At 39.5% G+C, this 18,608-nt stretch overlaps 1 protein-coding gene across 11 annotated transcripts in view; it reads left to right on the top strand.

Annotated features, from left to right (window-relative positions):
* The window catches only part of LDB2 (LIM domain binding 2), a 387,796-nt gene that overhangs the window by 851 nt on the left and 368,337 nt on the right, over window positions 1-18,608 (top strand). For 5 of the 11 annotated variants that reach the window (XM_077136463.1, XM_077136464.1, XM_077136462.1 and 2 more), the window contains exon 1: window positions 2,601-2,974. In XM_077136463.1, coding sequence (XP_076992578.1) covers window positions 2,843-2,974 — 132 coding nt within the window. In that variant the 5' untranslated portion in view covers window positions 2,601-2,842. Of the gene's footprint in view, window positions 1-2,599; window positions 2,975-18,608 lie in introns of those variants that run through there. The other 6 variants (XM_077136470.1, XM_077136475.1, XM_077136474.1 and 3 more) reach the window with 3 other exon arrangements.

The raw sequence follows: 18,608 nt of genomic DNA, 5'->3' as shown, positions 1-18,608 counted from the left end.
CACTACAATTTTAATCCCAAATGTTCAGTTGTTTTCTACATTGTTTCCCCCGGACCCTGTGGGACCATAACGGGACCTTATCTGCTGTGTTCACCTTGGTTGCCCAATGTCCCCTAGTGCCTAAGCATATATCAGGTATCTATTAATAATAATCAACATTTTTGAGCCTCTATGTGTCAGTTCTAATACATCCAAATATATTCCTTCATCTAATCCTCAGCAACAATCTTTTGGCCCAGTTACTGTCATTATGCCTATTGTACAAAGAATATGACTGAGGCACAGAGAGGTCCAGTCACTTACTCAAATTCACTCAGTAGGTAAGGAATAGAAGCAGGTTTGACATGTAGCCAGGCACATGCTTAAGTCCACACACTATCCACTGTGAGTTGAATATTTGTCAAATAAATGAATAAATGGATGAGTAGTCAAAAGAGGTGAAAGGGGAAGAGACAAGGGGCTGGAATGGTAGGGAGGGGACAGGAGGTAAGTAGCCCTGCTTGCTGTGCCAGTGAGTATGGGGAACTTACTATTGGCAGCAAGGAAAGATATGGGGCAGGATTAGTTTAAGTTTTCTACAATCAACATTCTTAAAACAAGCGAAGATGGCAATCCAGAAGAGAAATGTGAGTCTGAGAGCATGGGAGACCAATTTAGAGACAAAATAGCTCAGAGGTGAGAAATTATGTGGACCAAGCATTACAAAATCAGATATTTCTGAATGTGGACTCTTTAGATCATGCCAGAGAGAAGTATTTCTGATTATCACCAGGAATTATTTGTAAGAGTTAATGAGAGCAAAACTTCACACCTTATTCAGAAAGTGGCTCCTTAAATGGGTTTCTGAGCTTTTCTACTTTTTGATCAATATTGGGTAAACATGCTTGCTAGGTGTAACTTTGATTCTTGTCCTGAAACAATCACATAAACATGAAATCTTGGGCAATCTTTGGTTTGGGAATTTAAACACAAGGAACAGTTGAGTTTCGCAGTGGCTTCCATACCAAAACATAAATCATGTTAAATTTGTTTGAAATCCTGTCTTTACAAGGTTGTGTGTTTTGACAAACCTTGCAGCAAATTTTGTCCAGCTTTTGGATTTGTAATGAAACCTGAAACCAAGCACATTGGCTGCCTTGGGGTCTTCTTGCAAAAGTTCCAAGCAGCCTTAGTGTAATACCTCCTCCAGTCTCATCCTGTGTTGGGTTGGAAGTTCAGGGTGGACTCTGTAAATATTTCATGCAATTATGGAAAAGGACTGATCAAGCCAGCAATTTGGGGGAATACTCTCATAAGTGTAAATTGCAGAATTAGCAGTACCTTATCCACTGTTGACTAGTGACTTGGAGATACCCCAAGCCACGATTGGGGCAGAAAGTTAATTGACCTGTTTATTCAAAATAAGAAATGTCTCATTTGCATGCATTTACATTCTGGTCTTGCATGCATCATGCTTTTTGTGGTCTTTAGCTTTCCTTCCCTCACACCTCCATCCTGGCTGGTTGGTGGCTCAATACGTTTAAAAGTTCTGTGGGTTGGGTTTTAAGTGCCTTGCATCTTTATCATTGGTTCCAGCAGAATTTAATTGACGTATAGATCATCTAATTCTCTATAGAGATTCTTTTCTCTCCTCTGGGTGGTTTGGGTTCATTTCCAGTTATCATATACCACAGTTGGGACCAGATTTATTTACTTTACCAGTCTTGGGAAATACAAAGGTTGTATCCGCTAGAGTTGGACCTGTTACTTGGGGATGATCTATTCGATTATCTACAATTTCCTACTCAACTGAATTTTCCCTGGTCATTTGTGTTTGTGTGTGTCTGTGTGTGTATGAGTTTTCCCCTTCTTTGCTTTTCCTTTCTTATTGGAAGGTCTGCCTTTAGAATTTTTTTCTCCTAGTTAAAAGAAAAAACAATAAAGCAAAACATTACTCATGAATTTAAGTATGACACATTCAGAAAGATTGTTTTTACCTGAAAATACTCAGGTAAACTGAACCCAGGCCCCCTCAAACCGCCTTCCAGTGGCTTGGATGTGGTCTTGGGAGAAGAGGAAGGGGGTTGAAGGGGTAGAATGGAGAAGGGTAGTGGGTAAGAGTTGAGATGCAGAGATTACAACAAGCTCTTGGAACTACAGCCAGTAAAGCCAAAACTCTGTATGAGAAGATTGGTGCCCAGAGACATCTTCTCATGGGAGGGAATCACCAGCTCCAATGTGGGCCACCACGATGCCCCATGCATCAGTGTCTTGTAGTCATCATATTTCTGGTACATTGCAACATTGTGGCAGCAGGGACCCTGGCTCACGCAGTGGTTGAACCACCTATATGCTAACAAGCTTAGCAAGCAGGTTGGGGAGGGTCCCGGGTGGAGGAAAAAAATTAAAACCAAACCTTCGACCTCTGTCAGACTGTGGGGAGAATTATATTTTTTGAACTAGTCTACAGTGTGGACAGGAAATGACCTCTCCACAAACTGCTTCTTTAAAAACAAGCAGTGATGCCTAAAGCTATCCAATCTCTCCTTCTCTTTCTCCCTCCCTCCCTCCCTTCCTCCCTTCCTTCCTACCAACCTCCCTCCCTCCTTCCCTCCCAGAGCTCCTGCTCTCTCCCTCTCCCTCCTCTCCCGTGCTCCCTCCCTCCTCTGCTCTCCCTCTCCTCTCGCTATAGAGGGCTCCAACAGCAGTTCCCAGCCAGTGTGCTCAGCCAGCCTGCCTGCCTGCCTCTGTGTGTGTGTGAGCGTGTGTGCGTGCATCTACTTTGTACTGAGAACACAGTCCATGTGCCCTGCATGGACGTTACTGATACTCTGTTGAGCTTGATTTTCGACAAGCAGGCGAGATGTCCAGCACACCACATGACCCCTTCTATTCTTCTCCTTTCGGCCCATTTTATAGGAGGCATACACCCTACATGGTACAGCCGGAGTACCGAATCTATGAGATGAACAAGAGACTGCAGTCTCGCACAGAGGTAAGTACTTCAACCCTGGGTGTGTGTTTGTGTGTTTTTGTAAACTGTGCATGGGCTTTTTTTTTTCCGGAGGCTTCAGGCTGATTTCTGGGAGAAGCGTCCCACTAGATACTAACACGTACGTGGGCTTGGGTGCCGGGATGAATCCACTAGTTTGAATGCTGCCTTTCCAAGCAGGGCAACTCTTGGAGCAGCGACAGTTTCTGCCGGAATCTCAAAATACACAGCTCAGGACTTGATTCTCATGCCCGCTCTCTAGAAATGCTGCTCTCCCAGGACTCTTGCTGTTTGCAGGCTCTGAGTCGGTCCCGTTCGTGTTTCTCAAGATGTAATTTCAAAGGTTTTTCTTTTTCTTTTTTTTTCTTTTTTGGTGATTATCTGCATCCGGCAAAATAATTTTTTAACAAATTCTAGAGGAAGTTGGCTGTGACCTGATTTTGTTTTTCAAAGTCATAAAAATTGAGGTAAAGGGGACAGAAGTGTAGCCCCCTCATACTTTTCAGAACTAGCACCGGAGGGACACGTTTGTATAATTCTGTGTTAAATTCAGAAACCAGTTGCTTTAGGCAAAGGGATTCCTGACTTTCTCCTAGAGCTGGAGGGAGTGCCTGCTAAGAAGCTCTACCTTTCTCCCTGGGGGCTGGCTCATTCTAGTGAGATCTAGCTTTTGCTTACTTGTGATCCTGTGCCTGGGAGAGATCCAGAGCTCCTCTGGGAGCGACTCTGGGAGCAGAAAGGAGAACAGGACTTTCAGAACTTTCTACATGCAAAACTCCAGACTTGCCTCCTGCAATCTAAATATTTAATGCCAGTTGACTTTCCCCCTGTGCTAGCTTGGCTAGCAGGTTCTGCTCTGTGTTTTTCGTGTGCCTGTATTTTGGGGCTTTGTGTTGAAGTATTTTTGAAAGGAGTTTGCTATAGGTGCACCCAAGTCTCTTTGGGATGTAAAATCACTAGAGTGCAAATACACGGAGAACTTATGGCAAAGAGCTTTTGGGGAATAGCTTTGGTGAAATTTTAGATTGAGGGCTGGTCCTCAATGCTGGAAAGGGAGTCAATTAAGGTTATATTATAAAATAAAACACACATGCGTGAATTGTCAAACGAGCCCTGGAGAATTCGTGACATTTAATGTATTTAACACAGCTAACAAAATGTGACCTGCTTTCTGATTGGCTAACTGCTGGAGAAGGACTGAGGGTGTTTTTGTTTGTTTGTTTGTTTTAAATGTGGGCTGTCTCGATCACTGATATTTTCTTTACATGTTACTACACTACAGATGTTAAAAATAATTGATGATCCTGTTACTCTCCTTAGAAGCCAGTAGGTTCCATAGAAGTGTTAATTCTGTTTTGCTCAGGATGATGATATTGGGCAATAAATGACATTTGTGCATGTTGTTTTGCATGCATGTTACAGTTTTGTTTATTTCTTCACATTTTTGCAATCGTGTGTCGGAATCTTAAATTTCTGCATAAACTACTGGTTGAGGTAGACTGCTTTCAGCGTTGGGAGGATAGAAAAGGTCTTATAGTTTAGACACACATTGATTTCAATACAAAATTTGAAGGAAAGAGAAGTATTTCAGATATGGTTCACTTTAAAAAAAAGAAATTGGGGTCATTGTGGGTCAATTCTTGACCAGCAACAGGATATAAAAACAAGCTACATCCACTTTACATTTTAGAAAGTTTTGAGGAGTTGTGGAGAGAGGTTCTTCTCCCATCCTGCTGTGGTTAGGTGGTCAGGCAGGTTTCTCTGCTATCCGTGCTCACTTGTGCTCACTTCTTACTTGGTCAGTTCTGAACTAGGAAACTTATCAGTGAGACTTCCTTACCCTGAGCCTCATAAAAATCTCAGGATGCAATGAGGTCCTTACATTTGTTTCATGTTTCACGGAAGACCTTTGAAAAGTTTGTCTTATGTTTCTTAAAAAATGGCACATTATTTTATGCGTGTGAACCAAACCCAGGAACTTTTGGAGTATGAGGTACCCCTTTTAAAGATTTTTCTTTGGGTAGAGAAAACTATTTCACAGCTCAAGAACTGGGAGAGTAAAGCTTGCTATGACAGTACCTTAAAGTTATCTTTAAACCTCTTCAACAGTGACCATAAAGGACCATGAATAATATTTTGGTGTGTTGTAGAGCCAACCCAGAGCAAAAATAAAGCAAAAAAAACCCAACAAAAAAATCCATTTACCCCCTCAGTTAGGCTTTCTTTCATAATTATCCAAATGGAGTGCCCTGACGTTTCTTTTTTTCCAAAAGTAAATGCTGGTATGAACTCAACATCATAAACTTATCATTTCATATGAAAATAGGAGAGAATCAAAACATTGCTCCTAAAATATTTAAATGTTAACATTGCATATTGAATTTTGATCATGGTGTGTAATTGGAAAAGCAAGTACTTAGAAAAATAACTTTCTATGAAAAAGTTACACTATTCTTTTATGAAGAATAATTATCTGAGCCCCAGGGAGGATTGCTGGAATAAGTACAATGACACTCAGCAAGAGTTATCCAGTTTATTCACACGCAACATAAAAGATAGCTGAGCGATTACTTTTTGAATTCAACCAATGGGTCCAAGCATTTTGGGTGTGAGTTACTTGCCCCTTTTCTTATGCCTCTCTCTTCTGGCTTCCACCCCTGAGGTGCACAGCATCATTTCATTGCCTCTTATACTATCCCACACACAGACATGCAGACAGACACACAGACATACATACACCCCAAGGCAAAGCCCTCAACAATTCATTCCTTTTGGAATTTGTGACCATAGACTTGGCTAAAAAAAGGACTGTGCAAGTCATTGGTGCAATTAAATAGTAATTGAATTGGTAGACGTTCCCTAGAAACCTCCTTCTTTATGGAACCAGGACCCTTTCCTACCCTGTAGACTCGGCACACCTCTCCTGCCTGACTTCAGGGCCTCCTGCACGGGCATTGATGCATTTCTTCCTGTTACGTCACATCAGGGCCCTCCCAAAGCTGACTAGCTTTCATGTGAAGAGCGTTGGATTGTGGGGTTAATTCTGTTCCTAACTCATGTCTCATTCACTAACTAGTTGGCTTGGATCTTGGTCAGGTTATCTGCAAATTACCCGCAATGTCTCTTTGAATGTGAAAATAATGATTCACAAAATCATAATTTTTCATGGGTTTTCTTAGTATGAGAAAGTATTTTGAACTAGAGTAAACAGTGTAGACATTACTTCTTTGCACATAATACTCAGTTCAAAAATCACAAATGGCACACACTTAAATAATCAGTTAATACCGGCGGAAACTTGAAAACGGAGACCCTGTCAGTCTTGTTCAGAGCTAGTGCTTAGACTAGTTCTTGGGACAAAGTAGCTGCTCAATAAACATTTGCTGTCTAGCCAAATCATGTACTCAGCAGAGAAAGGAGAAGAAGCGAAAGGTTTGGGAACCTTGCTCCTGAAATTAGCACTTTCCCTGAGAAAACAATTCAGATGCCTTAGGGGTGATGGTACCTCCTTTTGTTTGAGCTACTTTGCATCTGCTTCCCACTCCCCGTAAAGTGCTCGTCCCCACATTTATTCTATCATCTGAGGTCATACCGATCCCCAATGTTTGTGGCAAGTGAAAGCCAATGTCTAAGAGATTACAGGACTTTGCCTTTTTGAAAGGGGTATGAATGCATTAAAAACACCAAACAATGGCAACAAAAATATGTTTTAAATGCTGTTGGCTGTTCTGGGAAATAAAATTTCTCTACAACATCAGGATCTCAGTGGAATTTCTTAGAGAAATGTGTCGGTGTTTTTCCCCCTCTTAAAATGAAATTAAGAGAAACTCTTTGAACTTTGCATTAGCATTGTCGTTGACTAATTTCCAGACCATAGAAAGGGGGGTTATATTTTCTGTCATGAATGCTGCCATGAATTGACCCTCGGTCTTCTAAAATTCACGTATATGAATGGTCTTGCTGTCCCAAATGTATTTTGGAAGAACACAACTGCACAGTTCAATAATTTAGCATTGCACAGAGAGTACAGTTAGACAGGATATAGAAGTTGATTCTAAAGACTTTGGAATTTGTTCTGTATAAAGCTCTAGTAATAATAAAACAGTTTTTCTTAATTTCCTGAGGTTTATGCCATGAGATGAAAATAAACGTAAAATAGACATAAAATATCATAGCGAACATTATTTCAAGTGAAAGGCTTTCACTAATGTTGGATTATTATAGAATTTAAGAAAGCTTAGTATGTAAAGTTGGAAAAATCTTGGTTATGTTAGAGAACTTTTCTGTACCTTGCTCCTTCATTCAAACGGCTAGAAATGTCTCCATTCCAATGAAGTTTTTTTTTAAATAAATTTTTTCATGTTAGCAGTTTGCTAATTTTAATAAATTATCATAAACACCAGGAAAGTGTGGGACCCCTTATGTGTTTTTTTCTGTTTTGAGATTTTTAAAAATCAACAGTACACATCCCACTCTAAAAGCAAAAAGATTGTGATTACAATTGGAACCACGCGCACGAGGATTTTATTAGAATTAAGCTTTTATTTTTACAGGATTTAATATGAATGTTAAAAATATCTGAAGACCTTGAAATTTAAATCTGCTGCTTTTCACCCCTCCTCAGCTCAACTCTAAAACTCCCTGGGGAGGGGGTGGGAGGGGTCGGGGATTCTCAGTTCTCTTTTCTTTCAGCTACGTTTTTATATACTTCAGTCACAGGGTTTCATGTTGTAACATCATGTTTATTCATGGAATAGCTTCGTATCATTGATGCTCAGAAGGAGTCTGGTTAAAATGAGATTTAGTGTTTTGGATAGGTGGAAAAAATAAAAATGCTTTGTGTTAACTTGTGTGTGTGTTTCTCCCTGGAAATTTAGAAAGAAAAATGTTGCTGCTGCTCTGAGATATATGAATAATTTTCCTTGTTAAACACAGAACTTTCCAAGTTTTCCGAAAGGGGTTAGTAAGGAAAGGGGGAGGGTTTTGGTAGTGGTAAGGAAAGCTATTTTGAAAATGTTAAATGAAACCAAAAGTGCAGTTTTAAAAACAAGAACTTCCAAATGCTCTGATTTTTCAAGATCTCTAACATGGTCTCAGGAAATAAATTGTAGGATTCTTGCATTGCTTTTATTTTCCTGAGGTCTCTTTTTTTTTCTTCTTCATTTTCTTTCTATGGGAACTGTTTTTAATTAAAAAATTGCTGCAAACTAACTATTCATAGGAGTCCAAGAAGAAAAAAAATCTCTCAACTCGCTTTCAACACAGATTCTTATCAGCTTAAAATCAATGCAAGTTTAAGTTTCTTCCTTTTTGATGTGTTAATTATGATATAGGATTTAAACAGTATGCATTTTGTAAGCCTTTAGCTTTTTGTCCGGGTCTCAGAAAGAAATTAATTTAAATTGTATGGAAAACAGGGCTATAAATCTCCTTTTATTACAATTGTCCACATCAACTCATTTTTCACAAGGAGCATAGAACACCCCTTTACTGAAACAAAACAAAACAAAACAAAACAACCCAAACATCCAACTTTATAAATTGTCAAGAACAAGATTCATAAACTTACTTATTTGGATTTGGCTAGTGGGTCTCCAAATGTAAGTGATCTGGGAAAATAATCTCTTTTTAAAGCTGGTGTAGATACTCTATATACATCTGTCAATTTCTGAGCCAGGTGTTGTTTGTTTTGTCTTATTATTTTGAGCCTAGATTCAAAAAATTTAAGTTCTGCCAGCATGCATTTGAATGTAGCCAACTATTAACTCTTAAATGAAAATTCAGTCATTTCTTCAGAAATTTCCATACTCCAGGTGATAATTAAGTCAGAGTCTGGAAATACAGAGATGATTAAGACATTTTCTGTCCTCAAGAAGCTTACAATTTGGCTGTGAACCAATCCCAACAATAAGGTATCATGACAGATGAATACACAGTAGGTTATGGGCATATATGTGCATGCAGTGGTCTGTATCTTTTTTTTTTTGTGGCATGGGCAGCTCCAGGAAATCAACCTGGGTCTCCAGCATGGCAGGCAAGAATTCTGCCACTGAGCCACCATTGCCTGCCTGGTCTATACCTTTTTGAAAGATAGTAATGATAATAACAACTGGCATTTATAGAGTGTTAACTATCTGTTGGGCACAGGGCTAGTTGCTTTCTGATACACCTGCTCTTGTAACTCTCATCTCTCGTTGATCACCTCCTGGGGTAGGTTATATTAACCGGAATTTTTACTGAAGAAGCAACTGGGAACAGAGGCATTGAGGGAATTTGTCCAATGTTAGACCATTGGTGGTTTGTCTCCAGAGGTTGTGCTCTTAACTGCTTTGCTATAGCTCCTCTTTGGAAATAAGAAAAATTAGCTAGGATTCTCATTTTGCTGGTAAAATTTTATTCAGTGAATATGTTCATTTCCTAGGACAGATTAACTTGAAGGTAACTTGAAAGCTGACCCCGTCTACCTAACTTTGTTCTCCTATTTGTCCCTCAAAATTCTGATTTACTTTCAAAAGGGATCTTGTAAATGGCAAGGGATAGAGCCAGAGATGGAAAATCTACCCTGGATATTGAAAATATAACCCAAATCATACTCCCTAATAAAGACAACTCAATATGCTCCCTTTATCTGAAGAGTTACTGGAATTGCAATTGAATTATGCATAATCATCTAAAGGTTTTATTTTCCCTTAAAATATTTAAATTTCCATACAGTGCTTGACTCTGTGAAAGATGATGTTTTGATTATTTAAACGGTAGTGAGATGAGTATAAAAGCAACCGTATTTTTGACAGTGTCACTTCCTCCCCAATATTAACCATCATTAGTACTAGGAGATTAAATTATAATTATAATTTGCCATAATAGTGAATCCTTTTGTGGGAAAGCAACTGGGAATCTTAAAGCAAATAAAGATATGGAGGGAAAAGAACTCCCAGCATGTTTTGGCTTCTCACTTTGCTAGTTTGATCCATTTCTAAGAGACAGTCTCCCCAGGTCCTGTGTTTCTGCAAAAGTTTTTTGTGATATAGGAGATATTTCCTTCTCCTCCTTCTGGCCTACTTTCATTACCTGTGAAGCCATTGTCTTCATAGTAAACAACTGCCAGGCCCAGAGAGGTAAAGGCTCTCTGAGTTCATGCATGGGCATCCTAGGATTTGAATCCCCTGTTGCTGATCTCACTCCTTCATTCAATATTGTTTCCTGAAGCATGAGGCCGAAACAACATTACCTTCTAAAGCCCACTCGTTCTTGGAAGCTTCTCCTTCCCAGCCTGATTTGAAGTTTCAGTCTTCTAATTAAAAACAGAAGGCTTAGCATTAAAGATTTGGCAGAGCACTCTGCAAAAGAGGGTCTTACTCCGTGGAAATTCCAAAACCCCATCCTCTTCCTTTGGGATTGTGATGGTGTCCCAGTGGCTCTCCCTGCTCCCTCTTTCCACCCTATAATCCATTCTTGACAAAATGAAGTTCAAGAAGCCGAGATTGGACCATGTCACTCTCTAGCTTCTCCTCGCGCCTAGATAAACTTTAAAGTCCTTACTCAGGCTTGAATTCTCCTTCCCTGATGGTCCAGCCTCAGTTCTTGCCACATGCTCACTAGACTGCAACTACAAGGGCCTCTACTGGATCCACTGACTTGCTAAGCTTGCTGCCATCTCTGGGCTTTTGCTCTTGGTAGGAGCAGAAGGACCAGGAGGGTAGGTAGCTCCCTGCATAATAACTTGTAGAAGTATTAGGAGATCTAATTTGAATTAGAATTTGGCATGGTTTTGGCTTTCCTTGTAGGCAATCACTTAGCTATCTCAAAGAAAACAATGACAATGAGCACTTAGGAGTTCCTCAACACTCATCTTTTTTTTAAACATAGGCAGGCACCAGGAATCAAACCCAGGTCATCTGGCATGGCAGGCAAGCATTCTTGCCTGTTGAGCCACCGTGGCCCACCCCTCAACACTCATTTTAAATGTCCTCTTCAGGAAGAGGCTTTCCTTGATCATCTTCATTAAAATTACTCGCCACACTCAGTTTCTATGACATGCCCTCTTTAACTTCTTTATAGAAATTTTTGCTAGCTGATATTTTCTTACTTATTTCTTAAGAGTCTGCTTCTCCCTAATAGAGTGTAAGCCCATGAGGCAAGGACTTCATTTGTCTTGTTCACTGTGCACCCCCAGTGCCTCACAGCACATAGCTGAGGGTCAAAATATATCTGTTAAATAAAGGAAAGTAAATTATGCCAACACTGCTCTGAAGTTCCAGAATGACACTAGAATTTGTCCTAAATCTTACAATACACATTTGTCTATAGTTCTAGTTGGAGAACAATCTGTGAGTCTAATATCCCGAGAAGTATTCCCTGGATAGAAAGTTCAGAACAGACTTGAAGAAAAAAAGCAGCCCTAAGAAAGAAGAATTTCTTCTGTGAAGGAGTTGACCTGAGAATTTTGCCCTCCAGGTAGTGTGACTCCATTAGGAAGCCTCTGACTGCTGATTAAATATATTCGTACTGACCCTGGTACTTGTAGAAGTATTAGTATTAGTTTTTTTTCATTTGATGTGTGGTCGTTAGATTCAGGTGTCACCTTGGCCAGGTGAAGTAGTTCTATTGCTGTAGACATGAGCCAGTGGCATGTGAAGCTCATCTGTCACTGATTACATCTGTAGTAGGCTAGGAGGCGTGCCTGCTGCAATGAATGATGTTTGATTTAATTGACGGTGCTTAAATGACGGAGCTCAACGTAACATCGCCAAAGCAGCTCAGCACACCTCATCTCAGCACTCGCAGTTCAGCCCAGGCCTTTGGAGATGCAGAAAGGAATCACCCCAGGGAAAGTTGTTGGAACCCAGAGGCCTGGAGAGAATGCCAGCAGAGATCACCCTGTGCCTTCCACGTAAGAAAGAACCTCGGTTGAAAGTTAGCTGCCTTTCCTCTCAAGAACTAAACGTTAACTACATAAATCCCCTTTATTGAAAACCAATCCATCTCTGGTGTGTTGCATTCTGGCAGCTAGCAAACTAGAACATAATGTTCGCACCACTTCTCTCTCTTTGGATCTACCTGGGGACCTTCAGCCATGAATTATGATATGAATCATAATAATACCTTACATTTCCTGGAGTACTTTGTAGTTTAGGAAAAAGCTTTCAGGCCGTTAATTAGCTTATTTGACGTGATTTGCGCAGAAAAGATGGCAAGTTATATTAATATATGATGCTGTGGTATATAGTCACTTTGTGTTTACTAATTGTGTCATGTGTGTGTGTGTGTGTGCGACAGAAAGAAAGAGAAAGAGAAAAACTTGCCCCAATCAGGTTCTGCTTGTGTGTGTGTACCCTGTGGTTAGGAAATATGCACAATTTTGTTCCACCAGTGTGTTTTCCTTTGGAGTGAAAAGTGACATGCCTGGAGTAAAAAAGACTTCAGTATGACATAATAAAGCAGAATTGGTTTCAAACTTTAATTCTGCCTCCTACTTGCGGTGTGATCTTAGGAAAATTCCTTAACTTTCCTGAGCCTTAGTTTTCCTAGCCTGGGTTTTAGATTGTGAAGTAAAGGGTTAATGTATGTAAAATGCCTGTTGAGTACCTAGTAGGTGCTCAATAAATGGGAACCTTGATGATGAGATGATGATGAGATAATGATGATGATCCTCCTATTCTCTATTCTATCAGTACATTAAATGGCATTAGTAATGCAAAACTTTGCTTAATTTCTTAAAAGTATCTTTTAAAATATTTTTGTACACTGCTCACACTAGTATAGTTCAAAGTAATGAACAAAACTTGCAATAAATTATTCTAGGACATGTGGTTTCGATGTTCTCATAATACTTGATAATGCCATAAAGGCTTTTCACTGTTATATCGTTGTGATGACATAAAAATCATATACCTTCTTGTGGGAGAGTAATGGCTTGGCAGAAGGGCGCCATGATCTTCCCCAAATTCCAGATTATAATGATCCCTTAGACATATCTCTAGTAAGTATGAAGAGTTCCCAATGTGCAGGGCAATGTGCATGCCATTCTTTTGGGACAAAGCTGTGACTGGGGTGCATCCCATCTAGGAACTATTCAGTGAAAAGAACAGAATATTGAAATGCTACACTTTGCAAGTTCCTTTATAGGGCCCCAGGAGAGGACTCTGAGCACACATCTGCTGGCCTCGACTGGTCTGTTCGTCTAAAAAGGTACACTTCTCAATATGCAGCCAGCTCTGACTTCTCCAAGGAAGTGGTGTCAGCTCTGGTCTGAAGCCTGAAGTACCACCTGCGTGTCTGGACTGATAACAGCCCTGCCAATTGATCCACTGTGACACTTCGTGGCTTACTCCTTAACACAGTGAAAAATGCACACACGAGTAGAACTGGTGATGTGCTAAAGGGCACCATGTGGTATGTTTCTGGCCAGAGGGATCAGGTTGATGGATAGGAAAGCTACCTGTCTTCTCTTATGGATACGACTGGAATGACACTGGGCTGATTTTGTCTCACTAATTTCAGTCTAGAACTCCCTTCCTTTTTCATAGTGAATTCTTTAAATTGTGCATACTTTCTTACACTTCAATTCATTAACTCTGATTTTATTTAGAGTTCTACATTAATAATTTTTATATCTTTTCTCAAGAAATACCTTACATAGCTCCAGCATCAAATTGTTTGCAGTTTTTTGGGGAGGTGGGAGTGGGGACGGGTTGTGCTTGTTAGTTTTGCTTCCCAATGTAGGTCATTTCTTAGAACTCATGAGTATTTTATCCTGATACTGAAAATCTGTGCAGACAAGCAAAAGCTAAACCAATAAAAGAGGCTGAACATTTTGGCAGTACACACAGAAAACAGTCCTTATCCCTTATAATTTTAAGCATGATTACCTTGTAAATTGGCTGAAATTTCTTACTTGAAATTGAAATTAAGTAGTTGATGTATATTACCTGCCTTTGAGGGGTTCTGATCTCATGGAGTCTACTACTTCAAATTAGCTGAATTCTAGAATTTCAGAGATGGAATAGACATTGGAGAACATCTAGCCCAAACCTCTGATTTTGCAGGTGCAGAAACCAAGATTCTGACGCAGGCAGGCTTACCTGACCACTAATTTGTACTTCAACCATAAAAACTTTTATTTTCTAAGTCCTTTTCTTCTCTTTGGTTTTCCAATGTCCGTAAAATAATATTGATCTGTAGCATCATGCTATGGATGTTGAAAAACATATCAGTAACCTTGATTGTTTTAGAATTTATTGTTTTCTCAACTTTGCCACCTTATTTAAAATAAAGTTGCACATGTATTAAAGCATATATAGCTATATATCATTCTCATTTTAAAAACATAGTACATTACCAATGTGGAGTATTTGTAAAATGCAGCAATATGCAAAGAGGTTAATAAAAATTGCTTTAATTCTACCATGCAAAAACTTGCTGTTATTCAGCCTGCTGACCTCCTCCATGGAATGCAGACTCAAGATTTGAGCATCACTCTTCCATGAATTTCCAGGCTGTTAGCCTGCTCTATGGAATTTGGACTTGCCAGGCTCCACAACTGCATGAGCCAATCCCTTAAAATAAATCTCTTTATATATATATGTACTTGCTTGCCGTTAACATTTTAGTATATAATTTTAATGCACATATACACACAGTTTTATATGCTTAGGAGTATAGTTGAAGCCCCATTTTGAATCCAGCTCTTTTAACTAAAATCATATTTTAAGTATTTCACTGTGTCATTAAATATTCTTAAAATACAATTTGAGGGTGGTGCAGCAGTGGCTCAGTGGCAGAATTCTCGCCTGCCGTTCCAGAGATCTGGGTTCAATTCCCAGAGCCTGCCCATGCAAAAACAAACAAACAAAAAATAAATAAAAAATAAAAAGCAAAAACAATTTGGACTGAATGTAAAATATAATTCGCCTGAATTATTCATATATTTGCTTATGTATTAAAAATGAACATTTTGTATGTTTGTATGTGTCTGAAATTATTTGGTCCCTTTGCACCATAATTTGAACTCAAAAAGCTCAGTGTTCATAGCCATTGATCTTATCACCAGTAAAAAGGAGGGATGCTTGTAAAAGGAGTTAACTATGGCGATGGCTATTATTGTCATTATCATTTAATACTAGTCAGAAACCTTGAATCCAAGGCTGTCTATGTCCTCTTAGGAGGGTGAATGCTTTTTTTCTGCTTTTCTTTCTCATCTTATCACTGAGTCAAGAGGAAGCTAGCACCCACTTTTGCACAAGGTCCATTAATCAAAGGATTTTTTGCACAATTTATATGAGGATGAGGGAACTTGATTTTATGAGCTCATGTTGATCTAGAGCTGGTAAGTTGAGGTATAGCGAGTTAATTTATGACATTGCTTGAAGAACATATCTTTGATTCAAGAGAAGAGAGTGTTATGTCAAAAAGTGGTAGACTTGAATTGTATGTGATGTCACCTTATTTTCCTCACTGGATCAAAGAGATCAGATACTGTCTTCTTCATGTTCATATCCTTTATGACAATTGACATTCTCTGTGGTCAATCACAGTCTTGGTTTAAATGTCCCTTTCCTAGAAGCAGCCATTTTATAACTAGCTATCAGTTATCAGTATTACTATATGGGATATATATATTTTGTAAATCAGCTTTGTTCACATATGTCTCTATTATAACAGAGTGATGTTCAATAAGACTGTGTCCCCTACCACAATGCATAAGCATTAAGTACTTAACTTCTGGCATCAAGCAAACTTATTTCTCTATTTGCTGGCTGTGTGACCTTGGGTAAGTTAATTTAGCTCTCTGTGCCTGGGTTGGCCTCCTTGTGGGGATGGTGATGGTATCTAGCTCTTTGGGTTTTTATGAGGCTTGAGTGAGATAATTTTTGTAAATTACTTAGCATCCCAATAAGCATTAGCTGTTATTTTTGTGGATTATTCCTTTAATGAATACAGAGCACCTAGCTCATGTGGCACTACCGGTCTAGAGATGAAGAGGGCATGATCTCTGTTGTGAATGATCTTAGCGAGGACACTGTAAGGATTTACAGAGAAAGGTGGGAGAAAGGTAGTGGAAAAGGTATTTTAGGCAGAAGGAATGACACATGCAAAGAGTCTTCACAGGTAATGCTCTGTTTAAGTAATGGTGAGGATTGGCATGGTCAGGGTTTGGGATGCATGTATAAGTGTGAATATATGCATAGGTTGGGAGTTGCTGAGGGTAGTAGGAGTCAAAGCTGGAGAGGAAATGGGGCCAGATTGTGAAGACTTTGGTATGCCAAGTCAGGACTATTGGTCTTTACCATTTAGAGACTATAAATTGGATGGTACCATGACGAACATGAACTGAGCCTTGGAATCATTATTTAACTTCTGTCTGCCTTGGTTTCCTCATCTGAAAAATGAGACCACTGTAGATTACATCTCAAAGAGTTGTTTTAAGGAATTCATTGAGCTAAGCCCTTCAAGCCAGCACCTGGTAGGCAGTAAGAATTCAGTCAACGTTAGCCCCCTACAATTGGGAAAAGGCAACCAATAAAGGTATTATTTTTTCCTGGGTAGAGAAACAATATGATTTGCTTTTTAGCAAGAACTTTCTGGTGGCTTTGTAGAGGGTAGACTGGCGGCTTCTTTGGAGCATATTTGTCTGCTGAGAGGAAGGAATCGGAGGATGGGGAGAGGCACAAAAGGAAAAATTACACGCACTTACTGGCTGAGTGAGCTATTTTTAGCCTAGTATGTCTGAAGCAAAGGATGGATTTTCATGGCATTTTTTTTTTAAGATGCAAAGTTACTGTAAGCCGAGATTATGTAACTTGTTCAGTGACATTTTATTTGTCCATCAGTGAGGGCCATGGAGTTGTCCAAGATACTTACAGCAAACATTTTTAGAGACTGGGTTCTCTAGCCCAAGCTTTTCTCCCTACCCTGAATTGGGAGCTGTATGGGAAACAGAAGTGCTTGGCTTCTCTTGGCCTAGCACCAAGACCCTACTGATGTGGTAGTAAGTCAAGTGAGACAGTTGCTTGGTAGAGAGGAAAGAACAGACAGGGGTGAAATTTTGCCCTGTCCAAGACATGCAGTTTGAGTCTCTGGGACTCAGTTGTCATGTTGGTAGAATGGGGCAATGTTATATAGTCAGAGGAGCAGCTCGAGGACTGAATGGCCCAATGTAGTAGGTGTTTGGTAGTAACTAGCCTCTTATCTACTAGCTGCTTCACATCAAATGCAAGCCCATAGATCTGTGTTCATTTTATGGTTGTATCCTTGAAGCTTCTCATGCTTTCTTCCCTTCCTTAACCTTGAGCCTGTGACCTTGGATAAACGTTTCCTTTTCCTGAGCCCATTTCCTCTTCTGACATCTCTGGATTGGACTAGACATGAAGTTCAAGGTTCTCTCCTCAGTCCCAAATCTCTATGATTCCAATTAGGTGGGCTTTTTTTGTTCCTGTTTTTAATCTGCCACATTATAAATAAAATCAAGGCAAATAACATGGATTGACCATCACTGTTGAGCCCCCATCTGCTCTTTTGCTCTCATCTTCTTGGGCGAGGGGATCTTGCCAAGTTACAGGTTCCTGCTTTTTCACGCAATCTGGCAGAAGCTGAAGGACCACATTTCACCTCAATGCTTTGTGCACCATTGTCTGAAGACCTGCATGTAAAAGAAGGCCCAGTGATTGTTTTTTTCCTGTCATCATCAAAGAACCTCAAAATGCAAATTCAAGATGTACTAAAATTACAGAGTTCAGTGGGTATCTTGTGCTGACAGGTTTTTAAGAAAAAGGTTAAAATTCATTCGAACCGAGACTCAAAAATAAGCTTAAGGTGTTAGGTTAGTCCAAAAAGACTGTTAATGCCTGTTGGCTAAATGCATTAGACTGCTTAGAAATGATCACTTTTGTATACTATTTTTAAAACAGCTTGCTGAGATGGTGATTTAAACCTATTTTTTTCAGGGCTTAAAACTTTGTATTTGTTGAAAAAAATACTGTATTTGAAACAAATAAACATTAAAACATAGTTTATTATATTTCTAGGTGTTTGTCTGAAAGGAATACATGTCAAGACATTTATAGTTAGAAACTGAAATCTCAGTCTTAATTCACTGCGTTGTATTTCCAACGAGCTCAACCATATATAATATTACCAGCTCTCTAGAGACCTCCTTGAAGTGATACCAGATACTCTTGGTATAATGAGAATGGAGGGAGTTGGGGGGTGGGGGTGGGTGCAAACGGATGGGGAATGGTTTCCAGTCCTAATTCTATATTTCCTGTGATTTTTTTTTTATGGGGACTGGGGAACAGGAGAAAATAAAGAACTCTGCTGTTACTTTTATTACAGCTTTGATTTTAAAACCATTTAAGAAGTAGCATTCACTGTGGCACCCTGTGGAGGCTATGATGGGATTGCATTGATTCATTCATTCCTCAAAAACTTATTGAGTTTTTATTATGTGCTGGGTGAAAGAGGACTAAAAGAGAGCCTGTCCTCAAGATGCTCGTAGCCTGGTGGGGAAGGCATCCAACTAAATATCTCATTTTGATGAAGGACTATAAGCTGGGATTGTGTTATTGAGGCACACACACACACACACAAAGTCTATTTGCTCATGACATGGAGTAAATTGTGTCTCAAACATTCATAT

This window comes from Tamandua tetradactyla, chromosome 19, assembly GCF_023851605.1.
Source record: "Tamandua tetradactyla isolate mTamTet1 chromosome 19, mTamTet1.pri, whole genome shotgun sequence".
NCBI classification, from domain to species: domain Eukaryota; kingdom Metazoa; phylum Chordata; class Mammalia; order Pilosa; family Myrmecophagidae; genus Tamandua; species Tamandua tetradactyla.
This window is presented reverse-complemented; position numbering and strand designations above follow the sequence as displayed.